This window comes from Onychomys torridus, chromosome 1 (assembly GCF_903995425.1).
Source record: "Onychomys torridus chromosome 1, mOncTor1.1, whole genome shotgun sequence".
NCBI classification, from domain to species: Eukaryota; Metazoa; Chordata; class Mammalia; order Rodentia; family Cricetidae; genus Onychomys; species Onychomys torridus.
The window spans coordinates 36,455,499-36,472,027 of NC_050443.1; the positions used below are offsets into that span (position 1 = coordinate 36,455,499).

At 45.9% G+C, this 16,529-nt stretch overlaps 1 protein-coding gene and 1 pseudogene across 2 annotated transcripts; both read left to right on the forward strand.

Moving 5' to 3' along the window:
• Positions 1 to 242: 242 nt before the first annotated feature.
• Positions 243 to 1,947, forward strand: LOC118592195 (serum amyloid A-4 protein-like). Of its 2 annotated transcripts, XM_036201007.1 has the most exons (3): positions 243 to 333; positions 1,311 to 1,449; positions 1,821 to 1,947. In XM_036201007.1, exons 1-3 carry the CDS (start codon positions 243 to 245, stop codon positions 1,945 to 1,947), a joined length of 357 nt encoding a protein of 118 aa, XP_036056900.1. The 2 variants fall into 2 exon arrangements, 1 of the variants encoding a protein (XP_036056900.1); XR_004946055.1 differs by lacking the exon at positions 1,311 to 1,449 and having other exon boundaries at positions 282 to 333; positions 1,821 to 1,854.
• Positions 1,948 to 13,207: 11,260 nt separating this feature from the next.
• LOC118596325 lies at positions 13,208 to 16,041 on the forward strand (annotated as a pseudogene).
• The last annotated feature ends 488 nt before the right edge of the window (positions 16,042 to 16,529 follow it).

Below are 16,529 nucleotides of genomic sequence, written 5' to 3' on the forward strand. Positions count from 1 at the left end.
TGGAGATGAAGAAGGAATGCAGGTTAGACTGTCTGTACTAGTCAGAGTGTGGGTCTGTCTTTTTTTGTTTGAGACAAGGCTCATCTGTGTAGCCTTGGCTGGTCTAGAATTTGCCTAGTAGACCAGGTTGGCCTCAGAATCAGAGATCCACCTGTCTCTGCGTTGGAGTTCTGGGACTGAAGGTGTGTCCAATGCCCTGCCTGTGGGTCTGTTTTGACTGCTCTTTCTGGTCCTGCAGAACCATGAGGCTTGCCACAATCCTTGTCTTTTGCTCTTTATTCGTGGGAGTCAGTGGTGATGGCTGGTATTCGTTCTTCAAGGAAGCCATACAAGGTAAGAATTTGGAGAGCAGGGGCACATTTAACAGTGCCAGGGATGCCCTCTGGGCAGAGGCCACATATTTGTATGGTGCACATATACCTTTAAAAACTACAAATGAGTCAGGGTAAGGGTGTGGCTTTATGTGGCTTCCCCCTTCTACACTGGTCACTTGGCAACCTCTGAGGGACCTTCAGACACAGTTGATGAGGTCCAGCCTGTATTGATCCAGAGGGATCAGGATTTCCAGAGAGTATGCTCCACAGAGAGAATTCACAGACAGCAAATTCCCCTGTCTTGGAGTGTAAGTGGGCACTCAGTGTGTCTCCAGAGGCACATGAACTTAGTAAACATGGACATAACTGCAGATAGTACTTTCTACAAAATTCCCATCCTATTCTAGACAAACAGCCAAGAGCAAGCATGCAGCACTCCTGGAAATTCAGCATTGCCATGTCATATATTTCAATACCACAATCTACCTATATTCTGCACTGGTCACCCCACAATCATGTTGTCCCCTCAAACTAAAGCCAAAATACAGCCTCTTCCCTGTGCTGCTTATCAGGGATTTTGTCACCAGGGTGAGAAAAGTCGTGTTTTTGGAGTGGCTGTAGCTAAAGTACATTGACCTTCTCTTCTCACTGCACAAACTGTCCCCGCATCTTCACCTGGGGTGTCATTGTCCCTTGTTTGTGCTCTTACATGACAGCTTCCTCTCTTCTTGTGCAGAGCACACACAGATTCATGTAAGTCACAGCCCAGGACACAGAAACTGTCAATAGTCCCTCCCAATCCAGTCCTTGCAGAAGTGCCCTCCTTGTGGTCACCAGGGAAGCCCTCCCTGGGGACATTCACTCACCTCCATGGACCATTTCAAATGGTTGGAAATGTGAAAGGTGGAAATGTGAAAATCCACACAAAGATTGCATTCCTCCACCTCCGCAATGAACTGGCCCCGGTTCATCTTTGTAAGTTTCCTTCCTGTATAGGGACTTGGGACTTGTGGAGAGCCTATTGGGACAATCTAGAAGCCAATTACCAAAATTCAGAGAGATACTTCTATGCTCGGGTCAACTTTGAGGCCCAACAAAGAGGAGCTGGTGGCGTCTGGGCAGCTAAAATAATCAGGTCATGGTCCTACCGCGTCACGCCTCTCACTGTTCCAGCCTGTGGTTTCTCCTGCTGTCTGTGCTTGCAGGGTCCGGGTGGTCTGCAGAGGAAGAAAGGGAGGGAAAGGATGGAGAGTGGGGATGGATCCACTAACAAGGACAAAGTGAAACCCAAGAAGGGCTCTCTAATGCATCTTGTCACAGGGAGTGGAAAGGACAAGCAGGCTGAGGACCTTGCCCAGGAGGCTCACATTCCCTCTTCCCTGTGCCTAAGTTTTCACTCCTCCAGTATTTTCTGGGTCACTTTTTGGTAGGAGAGGAGGAGGGACCTTGGAGGTGGGGCTGTCTCACTCTGAGATTTATCTCTTGTCTCCCTTCCTTGGATTTCAGCACCAGCAGGAAATACTTTCAGGGTCTCCTAAACTGGTATTATTTTGGAATGAAGGACCATGTATCGGAAAGCCTGGAATCTACCCAGAAAGCCGAGGACTGGGGTCGAAGTGGCAAAAAACCCTAATCGCTTCAGACCCCAGGACCTGCCTGAGAAATTCTGAGCCTGCTACACAGGCTGCACTGAGGGGACCAGGAAGTGACCTACATCCTTCTCCACTTGTTAGGATGTCACTGGTGTACACAGGAATCACAGAGAGATGCCCAACAAATACTTTGTGGATGGAATTTGTTGATGGAAATGGGGAACTGTCAGAAATACTTTCTGGGAAGTATTGCTAGGTACCACATAGAAGATAAGTAGAGGAGGAGCTGTGACCACCAGGCAGTAGTCTGAAACCACGCAGGGCCCTCACACAACCCCACCAAATCTGCTCTAGCCTTTGGCCACACCAGCTTCCCCAAACAAGTAGGCCTGAGGTAGCAAAGAGTTGCCAGCCAAGTCAGTCGCCTCCGCAAGTGAAGTTTGCTCTGAGATGTGTCTTGGTCAGCTGCCCATCAATTCCTCCTTGATATAGATCAGATGTGTGCTCCTATCCCCAACATCTGCTAGTCATACCAGGGCCTCTCTGTTTATGTTATTGTTGTTCCCAGGCTTTTCTGTGTAGTGATGCCACTCTGCCTTATCAGCTATGGTCTATGAATGGTCTGATTTCATTCCTTGTCTCCTGTGACCTCTTCATATAGAGAAGTACACCACCTTGACAAAGCTTCATCCTAACCTTTGAAATCCTAACCCTGACACTGCACTGGGGACCAGGGATATAGCTCAGTTGACAGAGTGTTTGCTTAGCATGCACGAATCCAAAGAAGGATCCCCAGAACTATGTAAACCCGGTGATGGTATCTACTTACAATTCCAGCACTGGGGACATAGGGGATGACAGAGCAGATATTCAAGGGCAGCCCTGCCTATATATAACTAGTTCAAGGCCATCCTGGGATAGGTGAGATCCTGTGTTGCAATCACACACACACACACACACACACACACACACACACACACACAAATACTGTTTTCTCACCATGTAGTAATGGCACACGGTATTTCTTTAAAGGACAAAACACCACATCCTGAAAGATGTACACTTATGTACACACTGACAAGATAAATATGGTTGCAATTAAACTAAGATAATGGTCTCTTACCATTCAGATCTTTATACTCAAGGGGTAGGTTGCAGGGTGTGGCAAAGGTATAGTGCAGTCCAGCGGTGTTCTTTGGAGAACTCTGCTCGGTCTACCTCCAGCGTCCAGGGTCCCGGAACCAAGAGAGAGACCTCCTCCCGATCCTTGGTTTTCCACTTCCTCCCTCCGCCCTGCCTTGTGGGCATGGCCATTACCGAAGCCTCAATGGGGGTTGGAACTTCCAGGCCAATGCTGGGATGGCTATCCACTATAGTAGCCTTATTAAGATGGTTTTTGTCTTGTTTTTGAGTATGTTCAAAAAGAAAAAAAAACAATTTATTCCTATAGGTGTGACTAGTTTCATCAAAGCTGTGTTGTTATTAGTAAACTTAAGGCATATCCTAATTTAGGAAATTCATAATCAGTACATGTATGTTTGAGATTTGACAAAGCATGAAATTAAGCTTGCTCTCCATTATGGCTACTGAGAAGTAACAATACATGTTCAGTTATGGTGATGCTTAATTGTGGTTCCACTTGACTCAGCATTGACATACCTGTGGTAGGGGCTGTGAAGAGGGCTCAGCTGGTAAAGTACCTTCTGCACTAGCATACAGACCTGACTTTGGACCACAGCACCCACACAAAAGCTGAGCATCGGGCATGCATCTATAACCCGGGTGCTGAGGAGGGAGACAGAGATGCACAGATCCCTGGGATTGGAGGCCAGCTGTCCAAGCCCAAAGAGTGAGTTTTTGGTGCAGTGAGAGCTTCTGCTTTAAAAACAGAAGAAGACACCAGATATCAACATCTGTCTTTCATTTGCATGTGTACACATGTGCACCTGCACGCACACACACACACACACACACACACACACACACACACATGGATGCATATGTACTCCTGACGTTAAAATAATGTTTAAATATGAATTTTTAAGGTACTGGGGTTACACCAGTTCCTTTGGTAAAGTCTTGCCAAGATGTGTGATGCCCTGGGTTCTATTCCTAGCACTCCATAAACTGCGTTTAGTGTCTCTTAATGCGTGGAAGCAGGAGGATCAGAAGTTCAAAGTCATCCTTGGGTACATAGGAAGTTGTAGAACAGCCTTTGATAGTTGAGACAATGGCTCAAACATTACAGGTAAATGATGGAGTTGTAAACCATCATCCCAAGTGAGCTAACCTGGAATCACAAAGTCAAACATGCTTTACCTCTTTTGTGGATGTTATCTCTGAATTTGTGTTTCAGTTAGAATTCCCAGAGGGAAACGATCAGGAAGGCACAACAGGTGGGGCTAGCTTTCAAGGGGGAGGGGGCCATCAGCTTTCTCTGAGGTTGTGGACCATGGTAGGTGGACCACAGTCTTGTGGAAGAACACACATCCCAGATTTGGAGGACACAAATGGGACTTGGTAACTTTAAAAAGGAAGAGAGCATGGAGATGGGTGCACAGGGAGGTAGGAGGTGGATCTGGAAGAAGCTGGGGGGTGAATATGATCAAGTAAATTCTGTGAAATTCTCAAAGATTTCATAAAAATATTACTTTAAAAAGAAGAGAAAAGGAGAACAGGAACGGGGTTGAATGGATGAGCAGATGAAGATTTCTGGCACACAAGTCTCACAGCCTGAGTTCAGTCCCCAGAGCCCATGTACAAATGGAAGAGGAGAACTGACCCCACAGATACCCTTGGATCTCCACAGCTTGTGGGGGGATGTGTGCCTGCACATGCGCTGACCACAAATAAAAAAGACTGGAGTCTGGAGAGATAGCTCAGTGCTTAAGAATGTAGTGTGCTGCTCTTCCAGAAGACCTGAGTTTGGTTCCCAGCACCACATTGGGAGGCTCAGAACCACCTCTGATCCCAACTCCAGAGGATCTGGCTTCCCCTGTGACCTCAGTGGGAAGCTGCATTCATGTGTGTTCCCACGTCCATGAAATTAAAAATAAAATAATAAAAAAAGAGAAAATGAACCTGTTTCTGGCATTAGTGAGGCACAGTTTTAAATGTGTCTCCAAGGAAGATTCCAGAGAAGAAGAGGGAAAGGTCCTCCCTGAATGTGGGTGACACCATGACATGATCTTAGATGGGCACACATAAAAATAAACAATGAAATAAATCTAGTTTAAGTAAGTAAAGCTTAGTGTGTTTCTGTTGCTGTATATAGTATTACCCCTGGAAACTTTATAAAATGTAGAAGTGTATTTAGCTCAGGATGCTATAGGCTGGGAAGTCCAAGGGTGGAATCTGGTCCCTGGTGAGGGTCTTGTATCCCATCCCCTCTGAGAACACCACACTGGGAGACAGATTAGGTCTGGTCGCTCAGGTCCCTTCCTCTTCTTACAAAGACATTAAATCATCATGGGGTCCCATCTTTATGACCTTTTGTGATTCCTACTTACCTCTTAACCTTCAAAACCCACTGGCGGCTGAACCTGGGGATGAAATTTCTAACATATTTACCTGTAGGGGACACATCCACATTGGGATTCTGTCAGGAAAGAACCCAGTGAGACAAGGTGGCAACAGCGGCGTTCACCAAGGGGTGACAAGGTGCTGATAGTGTAGAGAAATGAGGCCAGGCAGCCCATTTATTGACACAGAAGTTACCTGTGGGTGGATTGACAGTATCTCATCAAGACCATAAAGACAGGTGGTCCCTGTATGCAATGAGGAGGACAGGGAAGAGGGACGGGGAATGTCAGACAGGCAAAGGCAGAAATTTTTGTGGAGAAAATCATTAATGATATATATATATGTGGGAACCCACAAGGGACTCAGTTTCCCAGTTTGGATCTGAAGTCTATTCTGAATCAATAGAGTTCAAGCTTGTTTGCTCCAAGACTGTGAGAAAGTTCTGATTAGCCCATAAGAGGGAACACACTATCTAGCTGGATGCAAGCTGCTGATGCCTTCCAGAGGTATATTGAAATAGAAAACGAAACTGCCTGTTCCTTGGTGCAAGACAGGATAGGTAGTGGTTGAATGCCTGTGCTGTGCCTTGTTCTACCTCTGTCCGTCAAAATTATATATAAGCTGGCTGTGAAATGAACTCAGGGCTGTCCGGCATTGACTGGCAGACCTCTTGACTCTTTTCTGTCTTCTTCATTGTGTCTTCAATCCACATGCCTCTACCCAGCTACCCAGCTGACTGTTGGCAGGCCCGACAGATATGAATTAGGACCTTTGGATGAGGGACAAGCTGGGTTTTGGTGACCCCTCTTTGAAGGAGCTATGTGAAGAAATCATTAAATCTCATTCTCTTCCCTCCGCCCAGCTCCTGCTAGGGCTCCCCACTGGCCAAACTAAACTGGAAGAGGCACAGAGCAGAGTCAGGGCATCTGTGCAGGCCAGCCTCCTAGAGCAGATGCAGAGGGAAGAAGGGCAGAGAGCCTCTGGGGAAGTGAAGGGGAGCCCCCTCAGGCTGGGGCTGATTTCCCAATCTGAGTGCTTGGCCTAGCTAAGAGCAGCCAAGTCAAGTGTTACTGAAAGTGAAGCAGTGACCCGAGGGTGCCATCCAAATCCCCTCTCCCCATCTCAAAGTCCATGTCTGAAAAAGTCCTAGATGCTACAGGCACTGGGAGAGCTGTGTGTGTGTGTGTGTGTGTGTGTGTGTAAAAGCGTGCCTGGCAAAGCTAGATGAGCAGACTGAAACTTGATTCTCTTTTTCCCTCCCCTGTTATTATTTCTTTGAGAATTTCCAGTGAAGTACTTTATCACTTTCACCCTCTTCCTGGTTAGCCTTTTGTCAACTAGACACAAGCTAGAGGTACCAGGGAAGAGGAGCCTTAATTGAGAAACCTCTCTCTTCTCTCTCTCTCTCTCTCTCTCTCTCTCTCTCTCTCTCTCTCTCTCTCTCTCTTACACACACACACACACACACACACACACACACACACACACACACACACACACAATTTTTCTTTCTTTCAAAGCAGGTTCTCACTATGTTGCCCTGGTTGGTATGGGACTGGTCATGTAGACTAGGTTGTCCTCAAAGTCACAAATATTCTCTGGAATGCTGGGATTAAAGGTGTGGGTCATCTTGCCCTGCCTTGTTGGACATTTTCTTGATTAATGATTGGTGTGGGATATCCTAGGCCACTGGGACAGTGCTACCCTTTGGCAGTTGGTACTGGGTTGTATAAAAAAATGGAGCTCAGAAGGGCAGTGGTGCTGCCTACACTTAATCCCAGCACTGTAGAGGCAGAGGCAGGCAGATCTCTGATTTCAAGGCCTATGTGGTCTACAGAGTGAGTTCCAGGACAACCAGGTCTACACAGAGAAGCCTGGTCTTAAAAAAAACAAAAACAAAAACAAAAACAAAACAAACAAAAAAAAAACCAAAAGACAAACAAACAATCATAATCAAACCAAATAAAATGGGGCTGAGCAAACCATGGAGAATAAGTGGGTAAGCAGCATCCCGCCATGGCCTCTGATTCCAGGTAACTGCCTTGAGTTCCTGCCTTGGTTTCCCCTGATGATGGACTGTATGTGACCCACAAGCCATGTAAACTCTTTCCACCATAAGTTACTTTTGGTCTTTGTCTTAGTAACTTTTCTATTGTTGTGACAAAACAATTATAGATCAAGACAATTCATAGAAGAAAGCATTTCATTGGGGGCTGGTTTACAGTTCAGAGGGTGAATCCATCATGGCAGGGAGCATGGCAGCAGGCAGACAGGCATGGTGCTGGAGCAGTAGCTGAGAGTTTTCATGTTAAGATAACAACCACGAGGCAGAGAGAGAGAGAGAGAGAGAGAGAGAGAGAGAGAGAGAGCGAGCGAGCACTAACTGGGAATGGTGTGTGGCCTTTTGAAATCTCAAAGTGCAACTCTAGTGATACACCTCTTCCAATGAAGCCACATCTCCCAACACTTTCCAAAAAGTTCTAGCAACTGTGGACCAAGCATTCAAATGTATGAGCCTACGGGACCAATTTCATTCCAGCCATCCCAGTCATGGTGTTTATTACAGCAATAGCAAACATGATAATTCTCTTCCCCACTCCTCCCAGGTCTACCCTGCCTTCTCTACCCACCCACCTTTGTGTTCTCTTAGATTTTTCAATCTACCATTCTAATTTTTTCTGCTCATATACCGTTGGGTGTGTGGCTTTCACCACGGCCATGGTTAACCACATCATGGCTAACTTACTAGGCCTGAACCCTGAAAGAAAAGCCACTCTCCCTCTCCCAGCAGCTGTCAGTTGCCGATGGTTCCTTGGCTAGGGGTGGGACTTTGTGCCCATCTCCCTTCTCCATGCTGGGATGTGGTCTGGCTTGAGCTTGTGCAGACACTGCGCACTGTCACGATTGCTGTGCTATGAGTCTACACGCGTGAGCAGGGGCTGTGTCTGGAAAACAACTTCCCTATAGTTGTCCGCCATGTCTGCCTCTTGCAGTCCTTCACTCTGGTCTTCTGTAATGGTCTATGAACCCAGGGGAAGAGGATGTGGTACAGATGTCTGAAGTGCAAAGGAACCTAGTCCAGAAAATGACACATACCGCCTAAACACAGCCAGTTTAGAGTGCTGGTTTAGGAGGCTTTACCACAAAGTGCCTTTGTTTTCCCAACCCTGGTTTGACTGTGCAGGTAAAATTCCCTTTTCTGTCCTTAGCAATGGGTCACTGTTGGTTATTGGAAATCTCTGCAGTCCTGTTTCAACTGCAGTGGCAGGCCTGCTTTAAGGTGACCTCCCACATTGCAGGCTAGTTGGCTGTTGGGACACTTAGAGTGAAGACCAGAGGGTCCTCCCATACAAGTGACTTGGAGGTGACTTTCCAACATGGCTCCCAGCCTCAGGACTGGTGGAGGGGAATGCTGTAGGGAGGAAGTATCACCAGGGCCCCCAAACAGTCTGAAGTACTCCTAATCACGCTAACATTCTCTCTTGACCCAGGGGTCTTTGCAGAAATGGTGTGTATGGCTGCTCCTGAGAGGAATTTCACCTCCTCACAAGGCCCCTCTGCAGTGGACGTTATTCCCGGAAAGAGGAGCAGCTGCGCCCAATGCTTCCTGGGGGAGGGGTTGCCTGCCTTCACCTGGCCAATGTTCCCAACCCAAGTGACCAAGTGGCAGAGATGAATAGAACATCTGTCTGGCACACTGCCAATACCCTTCAAACGCTGATGATATGGGCTATCCCATCCTTCCAAAATACCAAATGAGGAGCAAGCACCAGGGCGTTCAGAGGTTTTCTCCTGTCTGCCAGGCAGCATGTGGGGTCACCTGGCAGGCTGTATCACCTGCTATGAAGCCTGCTGAGGGCTCAGGAGGCTTGTCCTTTTCTTCTGGGCACCTGAACCCACATGAAGAGATCAAACTCCACAACTACTTTTTTCCTCACAGAAGGTCAATTCTGTTCCTGTTGGCCACTGAAAGTCCCTGCTGTTCCGTTTCAACTCTAATGGCAGGTCAGCTGTAAGACCCTTCAAGCAGTGTAGGCTAGCTGTCCTGTCCACTTCCTGAGTTCTTTCCACATGCACAAAAACAGGGATGGGAGGTGAAGGAGAGGTTGGGACTGAGAGCCTGCGCTCCTGCCTCCTCACAGCCTTTGTGGTCGGTCTCTGAGGTCGGGCTCAGCTCTTGCATGAATTCCCAAGGGTGTGGAACAATCAGAGCCTCTTCACCCTCTCAGGTATAGGCAACAGGAGAAATGGGTTCATCAGCAAAATTTCAAACTCAGCTGCCAAAGAAGGCTTTGTGCAATTCTCGACTTTTCCAGGTTTACATTTTGAAATGACTAGTTATAGAAAAGAAAATTCAGGCTCACACTCGGAGAACGTGTATTTAGACCCAAGTTCATTATTTGTGGAGTCCTTGCAAACTTGCAAGCAATAGTCCATTGCTATGGAGTAATCTATGGGAAATGCAGGTTGGGCCCATTTTCAGTAAGTTAGTGTTGGGTCTGATGTGGGTTGTTCTGCATGTGCTGGAGAGATGCAAAGTACTGTGGATCAATCTGTGTTTACTTAACAGATGTGGGTTGGACTCAGAACCATCCCAACTGGCATGCTTCTCTCAATCCTTTGGAGTCCTCTAAAATCCTCTTCCAGTTTGCCTTTAAGTAAATAAGCTTGCAGACTGCACAGATGAGTGCATTTTTATATGTATTCACCACCTGCTTAGGGAACCAAGAGAAATGTCTGGATGATAGCGAGACAAAACAGACAGTGGTTTTCTCATGAGATCCCATTCCATGGAGACACATTAGGAACGAACAAGGGGCAACTTTGTGTGATAATAAAATCAACAATAAATAAAAACATCCCTGGACACACCTATCACATCCCAACCCCCAGGCTCAGGACTCTTCTTGGAATAGGGGCAGAAAGAATGTAAGAGGTAGAGGTGGTGGATGACTTTAAGGACTGAGTGTTTTCCAGACACAGCAGAACACTGCACAGGTGAACTCACAGGGATTGTGACAGCATGAATAAGACTGTCTAAGCTCAAAGCAGACAAAATCCCAGCATGGAGGGGGCGAGGTGGACACAGAATCCCATCACTAGCTGAGAAGTTATTGGCATTGGATAGCTGGTAGGAGAGGAAGAGTCAACTTTCTTTAATGATATGACCCTTGTTGACCAACCTCTAGGGCAGAACCCCATCTCCAAGACTAGTTGGCTCATTCAAATTGGACTTGATGAAAGGGAAAAAAAAAGAAGAAAGGTTTAAGTTGGGCAGGTAGGGAGGTGAGAGTGGAGTTGGGGATGAGGAGAGAATATGATCAAAATACATTGTATAAAATCCTCAAAGAATTAGTTAAATTATTATTAATAAAGAAAAAGTTCATTGTGAAGAGCTCTTCTTAATTTCTAGGAAAGGACTCTCTTATCTTCTAATATTTCTATCAAAGAAGAGGACAGGAACTGAAGAGACGGTTCAGCAGTTAATTGAATCTGGGTTCAATTCCCAGCTCTCACATGTTGGCTCACAACCATCTCTAACACAAGTTCCAGGGGAACTGACATGCTCTTCTGACCTTCACAGGCATCTGGCATGCATGTGGAGCATGTACATACATCCAAGCAAAATACACATAAAGCAAAACCAAAGTAAAAGAAGAGGAGAAAGGTGGATTGAAAGAGTGGACATGTGGGAAGTGAATTTTGAATCTAGAATGGCGGAAGAGGTCAGTAAATAACCACTGGCAACAAATGTCTATCCCAAGGAAGTCAGGACAGAAGAGGGGGCTGCTTTTATATACAGTCTTCTGTGAAGCACCTCCCCAAGCAGGTCCACAACCATGGGCTGTGGGAGGTTGTAGCTGCTGCCCACTGCCTCCTGTTAGAACAACGTGAGCCAAGCCAGCCAGACCCCAGGCCACTAAAGAATCCCTTTCCCAAGGGATGGAAGTCGTGTAAGGAGTAGCCAAATGTGGCTTGGCAGTGCCTTGGCTAAGGAACAAGAGCCTAAAGTCATTTGACAGAGTTTCCCATGACAGTTCTCATGTCACAGTGCCCAAAACAAGTAAAACAAAGGACAAACCTAGAAAGAGCTTCATCCCAACAGCTCTAATCTACGACGATTCTTAAACATGGTGCCCACCCTGGCCTGACCTGCTTCATCCTGCATCACTTTTACCCACATCCTCCTCACTGCCATACCACCCTCTGGTTTGTAGTCCAACAAAGCTCTTCACTTCCATTCTCTTTAGCTGTTATTCCCTCTTCCTGGCTATTAGTCACTGTCTTCCAACTTACAGTTTGTCTACACCAGCTTGTTTCTCCATTGAAATATTAACATTTCTCTTCTAGTAACAAATAATTTCAGGCAAAACACCCTGAGCTATTTTTTTCTGGTTAGGCTCTTTTGGCCTTACAACTGTCCTCAGGCTTCCAGCCCAGGGTCTCTTAGAACAGAGGAACAAGTGTGATGTCCTCATCATATCCACCATCTTGTTGTTATCTATACCCCTTCCTTCTCTAGGGAAGTCAGCATATTTAATTTTTTCTGTTGAATAAAGGGGTGGGGATAGAAAATGAATTGTAGTCCCCTGAGTGCCTGAATGGGTTTTCTTTACAAGATAAATGCATGTAGCAAAACCTAGCATTGCTTTCTAGCTCCAATAGCTGTTTCCTGGTGCTACCTCCCAGCATTCCTGTGTTGCTTTGCCACTTTCTGCCTAAACCCACTGTTAGCATAATTTCCCAGCCAGTGGCCTTCCTCATGCATACTTATGATGTGTTATTTCTTCATGACTTTGAAACAAATTCCTGTACTACTGTTTCATGTTCCTAGTTTATCACACTATTTGAACATAATCTATTCTCTTATCTTCCATAGTTACTGCTCATGAATAAATAAACTTGAGTCTGGAGACGTTTGTACTCAGTGTTGAGTTTACCTATTTGGATGCTAAAAGTCAGTTTCTGTCTTCCTTTTCCTTGTTTCCTAGGCCCAGCTTAATTCTGAACTATGCTTTGAAAGGACATTAGTTCAGCTGTGGATTTGCCACGCACCTCCATGATTCAGTCCATATTCAGATTTATTTTTCCAATATTAACATCCCTCCCTTAGAAAGTGGCACTACATGATTGGATGGAAAGTACTCATTGTGATTATTTCCTGTTAGGTTGGGGAAGACTTTGAAAATCCTAATTTGCCACATTCCTGAAAATGGCCAGATTGTGCAAACTGGGAAAAGCAGACCTGTGTGAAGAGAAATATTTATGTTCTGAATGATAATTATGGCCAAGTGGGATTATGCAAGATGACCCAGGGGACTTTGCTCCACTAGCCGAGTGACAGTGTATATAGACAGCCCAGCCACATCTCCTGGACAAGTGACACAAGCCACTCACCAGGGGTCTCAGCAGGAACCGGCAGCCAGGGTGAGCTGTCAGAACTTTCCAACATTTGCCGATTCTTTTCCCTGCCAGCATTCGCTTGTGTTTCCCTGCTCTGTCTCTTGCCTGAATCTACCAGATGGATTAGAATTCACTGGAGGTAGTACTTTTATCATGGAGATCTGTTGTATGCTTCTGTGTAAATACAGGGTAGAGTGGAGTCAGCCCTCTACAGATGGACTGCAGAGGTCTATGATGGTTATAAAGCCCCTACAGGCCTCTCTGAAAACTTCCTATACAGTTGAGTTTTGACTGGCAAAATTGGAATGTGGTGTGCTTTATACTAGCGGTCCATTTGCAAACTCTGAGACAGTGGGAGTTTAATGAAACGTGGAAATGGGGAGCGTGACAGCGCCCTGGAATCCACTTACATCATCGATCTCTACAAGTGTGTGGGTTTATGCATGTAATCCAGTGGGATTGGTTATTGGCATGCAAGGACAGCTCAACATCACAGAAGCATCTGCCGCTCCAAGAAATGGCATAACCATCCTTGTGTTTTCCTGGCCCTACAGCAGTTTGAAGCCATCCATTGCCATCATTTTTCTTTCTTGGTTCTAGGAGTTGAAAGCTAAAGATGGTTAGAGTTCATTAAAGAGGCTGGTCAAGGTAAGAGCAAAGGATGGGGACAGGTTGTATTTGTGAGTTACAGATATTTACCAAAGCAGGAATCACATAAGGGATAATGTGCTTGTGAAGTCTCCATGAATAGACAAGCAGTGTTGCTGTTCCGATGTAGTTCTGAACTCTTCTGGTCAGTGTTTACCTTTTTTTGTGAGGATCTCAAGCCTGAGGTCATGTAATGTTTGTACAGACACTTTCCCACAGGAACGTAGAAACAATCTGTATTTCAAAGTTGCAGATTCACTAACAGAAGAGGGTATCTGCTGCCGCCTTGTGGCAGCTCACATCTATGTCTGTGGATTGTGAATTGAAGTGCATCCCAAGGGTAGAGTGTTCCAGGCCAGGCACAGGAGAACCAGTGCACTACCCAGTGCACAGTGACAGCAGCCAAGGCTAACTGAACTTTTCACATAAAGAAAAGGCATGTGTGTGGAAATGAATTAGTTTTCAAATTAATCTTGTGGTGTAGTGCCACGTCTATCTTTTAAGGAAACTGAGGCACAACGCATAATAAGCTATCTAACAACAACAAAAACCCCAGAAGAACACAGGTTAGCCCAGGTTGGCCTGCTCCTCATAACCCATGACACAGCTCCCAGGACTGAGGGAAGACTTTATGAACACACACTCACTGTTGACCTGAGAAGCAGCAGGTCATGCGTTGGGGAAGGCAGCAGTCTGTGAAGGACGCTCCAGATCCTCTGCCACACACAGAAGACAGTGGCTTGCTTACCTGGAGTACAGATCTTCTGGGGCTGAGACATGGACAAGAAACTGTCACCAAGGGAAATACATCCCACCAGCCACAGCACAATAAAAATTAAATGAACCAAGATATTGGGCTTTCCCTTTTCTCCTAACTTGTCACTTTTGAAGACATTTCCCATTTGATGTTAGCTGGATCTGTCCTTCAGGGCACAGCTCACCACAGCTGTCCTTAGTTTACACCTTTTGCTGTTTTTGAGACCTTCCTGAGAAGCAGAGAAATGAGATGATAATAAATTGAGCATCTTCCATGAACATTCCACATGCATTTTCTCAGGTTTTTTGCGTAACTACCAAAATGGCTATTACTCTTCCCTGTTCTTGGAGAGGATGTAGATGGTTCAATCCTAGTGTACCCTTTGCCACCTAGAGTCTCACATCATCCAGCTTGTTTCTGTCTGTATCAGAGAACCCACTGTTGTCTACACTGATGGAGAGCTGAGAACTGCTCAGGTTGCAATAGATCCTGGACATTTTGTGGGTTCAGAGAAGAACTGCACCCACTCTGCCTGGAGAGCAGTTTCCCCCACTGCCTGTGCTAGGAGAGAGCTGTGGCCGCAGTGGTGATTTAGCACTTGGGAGGCTGAGGCAGAAGGATTGTGAGTTTCAGGCTGTCCAGGGTTATATAGAGATGCATGTTGTCTCTAAAGGGAGAGAACATGAGAGAAAGGAAAGAAATGGAAGAAGAAGAGAGGGGAGCAGAGGAAGGGAAAAGGACTCACACCATAGACCGAAGTTTCCCAGGGCCAATTCAGAGAGAGCTTCATCATCATTCGATGAAACTTCCCGTAGAGAGCATCTCTGTTCTGTATGTTTTTGGAGCAGCCAAAGACCAACAGCAACAGAGTAAAGACAGGAATCCCTCAGAATAAAACTCACTCCAAAAGTACTTCTCTTTGCAAGGCATGGGGAAGTAAGAACTATTCTTTTCAAGCTAGCAACATTTCTGCGGTTTGTGAAAGGCTGAAGTCATTGGGATGAGTTGGACGGAAGTTTTAACCCTCTCTTTTGCCTAAATACATTCTTCCTCATCATTCTCCTAACTCTCCAGGGACTAGAGACATGTGGCAGGCTTACTCTGACATGAAGGAGGCCAACTGGAAAAACTCAGACAAATACTTCCATGCTAGAGGGAACTATGATGCTGCCCAAAGGGGACCATGAGGAGCCTGGGCTGCTAAATTGATCTGGTAACAGAGGTCTTAATAAGCAGAGCCTGACTGCTTTGGACAGTCAGGAGGGTCTCTCATCTGCATCCTGTGCACACTGCCCATTATCTGTCCTCTTTTCTGTGCATAGTACTGGGAGTGGTTGGCAATGATGCATGATACCCCACCCTCTCTTTCTCGGTGCTGCTCATCCAGCAGGAGGGTGACTTCCTGGACTGAGCAGGTGTTTACTCAGGTGGCATCAGTACCATCCTCTTCTTCCCTGTGTTCCTGGGCTCCACTTACTGCCATTTCTTGAAGAAGGGAGTCCAGAGGGTGGGGCCATTGCTATCAGCTTGGTTATGGGTCTTCTTCTTGTCTGTTTTGATTACAGTGATGCCAGAGAGGATATTCAGAGGTTCACAGGACATGGAGCAGAGGACTCAAGAGATGACCAGTTTGCCAATGAATGGGGTCAGAGTGGTAGAGACCCCAACTACTTCCGACCTGCTGGCCTGCCCAGTAAATACTGAGTTTTCTCTTCATGTTGTTCTCAGCCATGCAGACCCCAAGGAAAGAGGCAATTACTGACTTGAATTAGTTCCTAAACTCTGGATCCCTAAGCACCCCAAAATGTTGCATAAATACTTGTGAAATGTAAGTTGTCACTGTCATTTGAAAGAGCAAAGGGTAGTCATATTGAGGATTGTGGGCCATGGGAATGACCAAGAAATACCACCTTTTTTAAAAAAGAAAGATATGAAAAGATAGGAGTTGGAGTATAACTGTATATGTCTATACTTGGACCAACACATGTATTATGTATCCCCTCAAACACAGACAGATAGCAAGAAAGCCCTGTGTACTATTTGGTTATAAAGTTATAAACTAGATAAAAACCAACACATTCCAGGCTGAGGATACAGCCTAATAACAGAGTGATTGCCTAGCATGTGTGAGGCCTTTCCTTCCAATCCTATGACTTTGGAAGCTGTCAGCTTCTTTTCAATGGAGTTGATGATGGCATCTGCCACAGAGAACACCATGATGTGCCTGACCACACTGTCAGCACCAAGTTCATCAGGATGAAAGGATATGTGGCTTCACAGCCAGAAAGAGCA

Bases quoted from the DNA above. Each gene is read 5' to 3' on its own strand.
- LOC118592195 (XM_036201007.1), top strand. From the start codon at position 243: ATGAGGCTTGCCACAATCCTTGTCTTTTGCTCTTTATTCGTGGGAGTC. The intron at 334-1,310 runs GTAAGAATTTGG...CTTCCTGTATAG, and splicing joins CTTCAAGGAAGCCATACAAG to GGACTTGGGACTTGTGGAGA. The intron at 1,450-1,820 runs GTCATGGTCCTA...CTTGGATTTCAG, and splicing joins TGGGCAGCTAAAATAATCAG to CACCAGCAGGAAATACTTTC.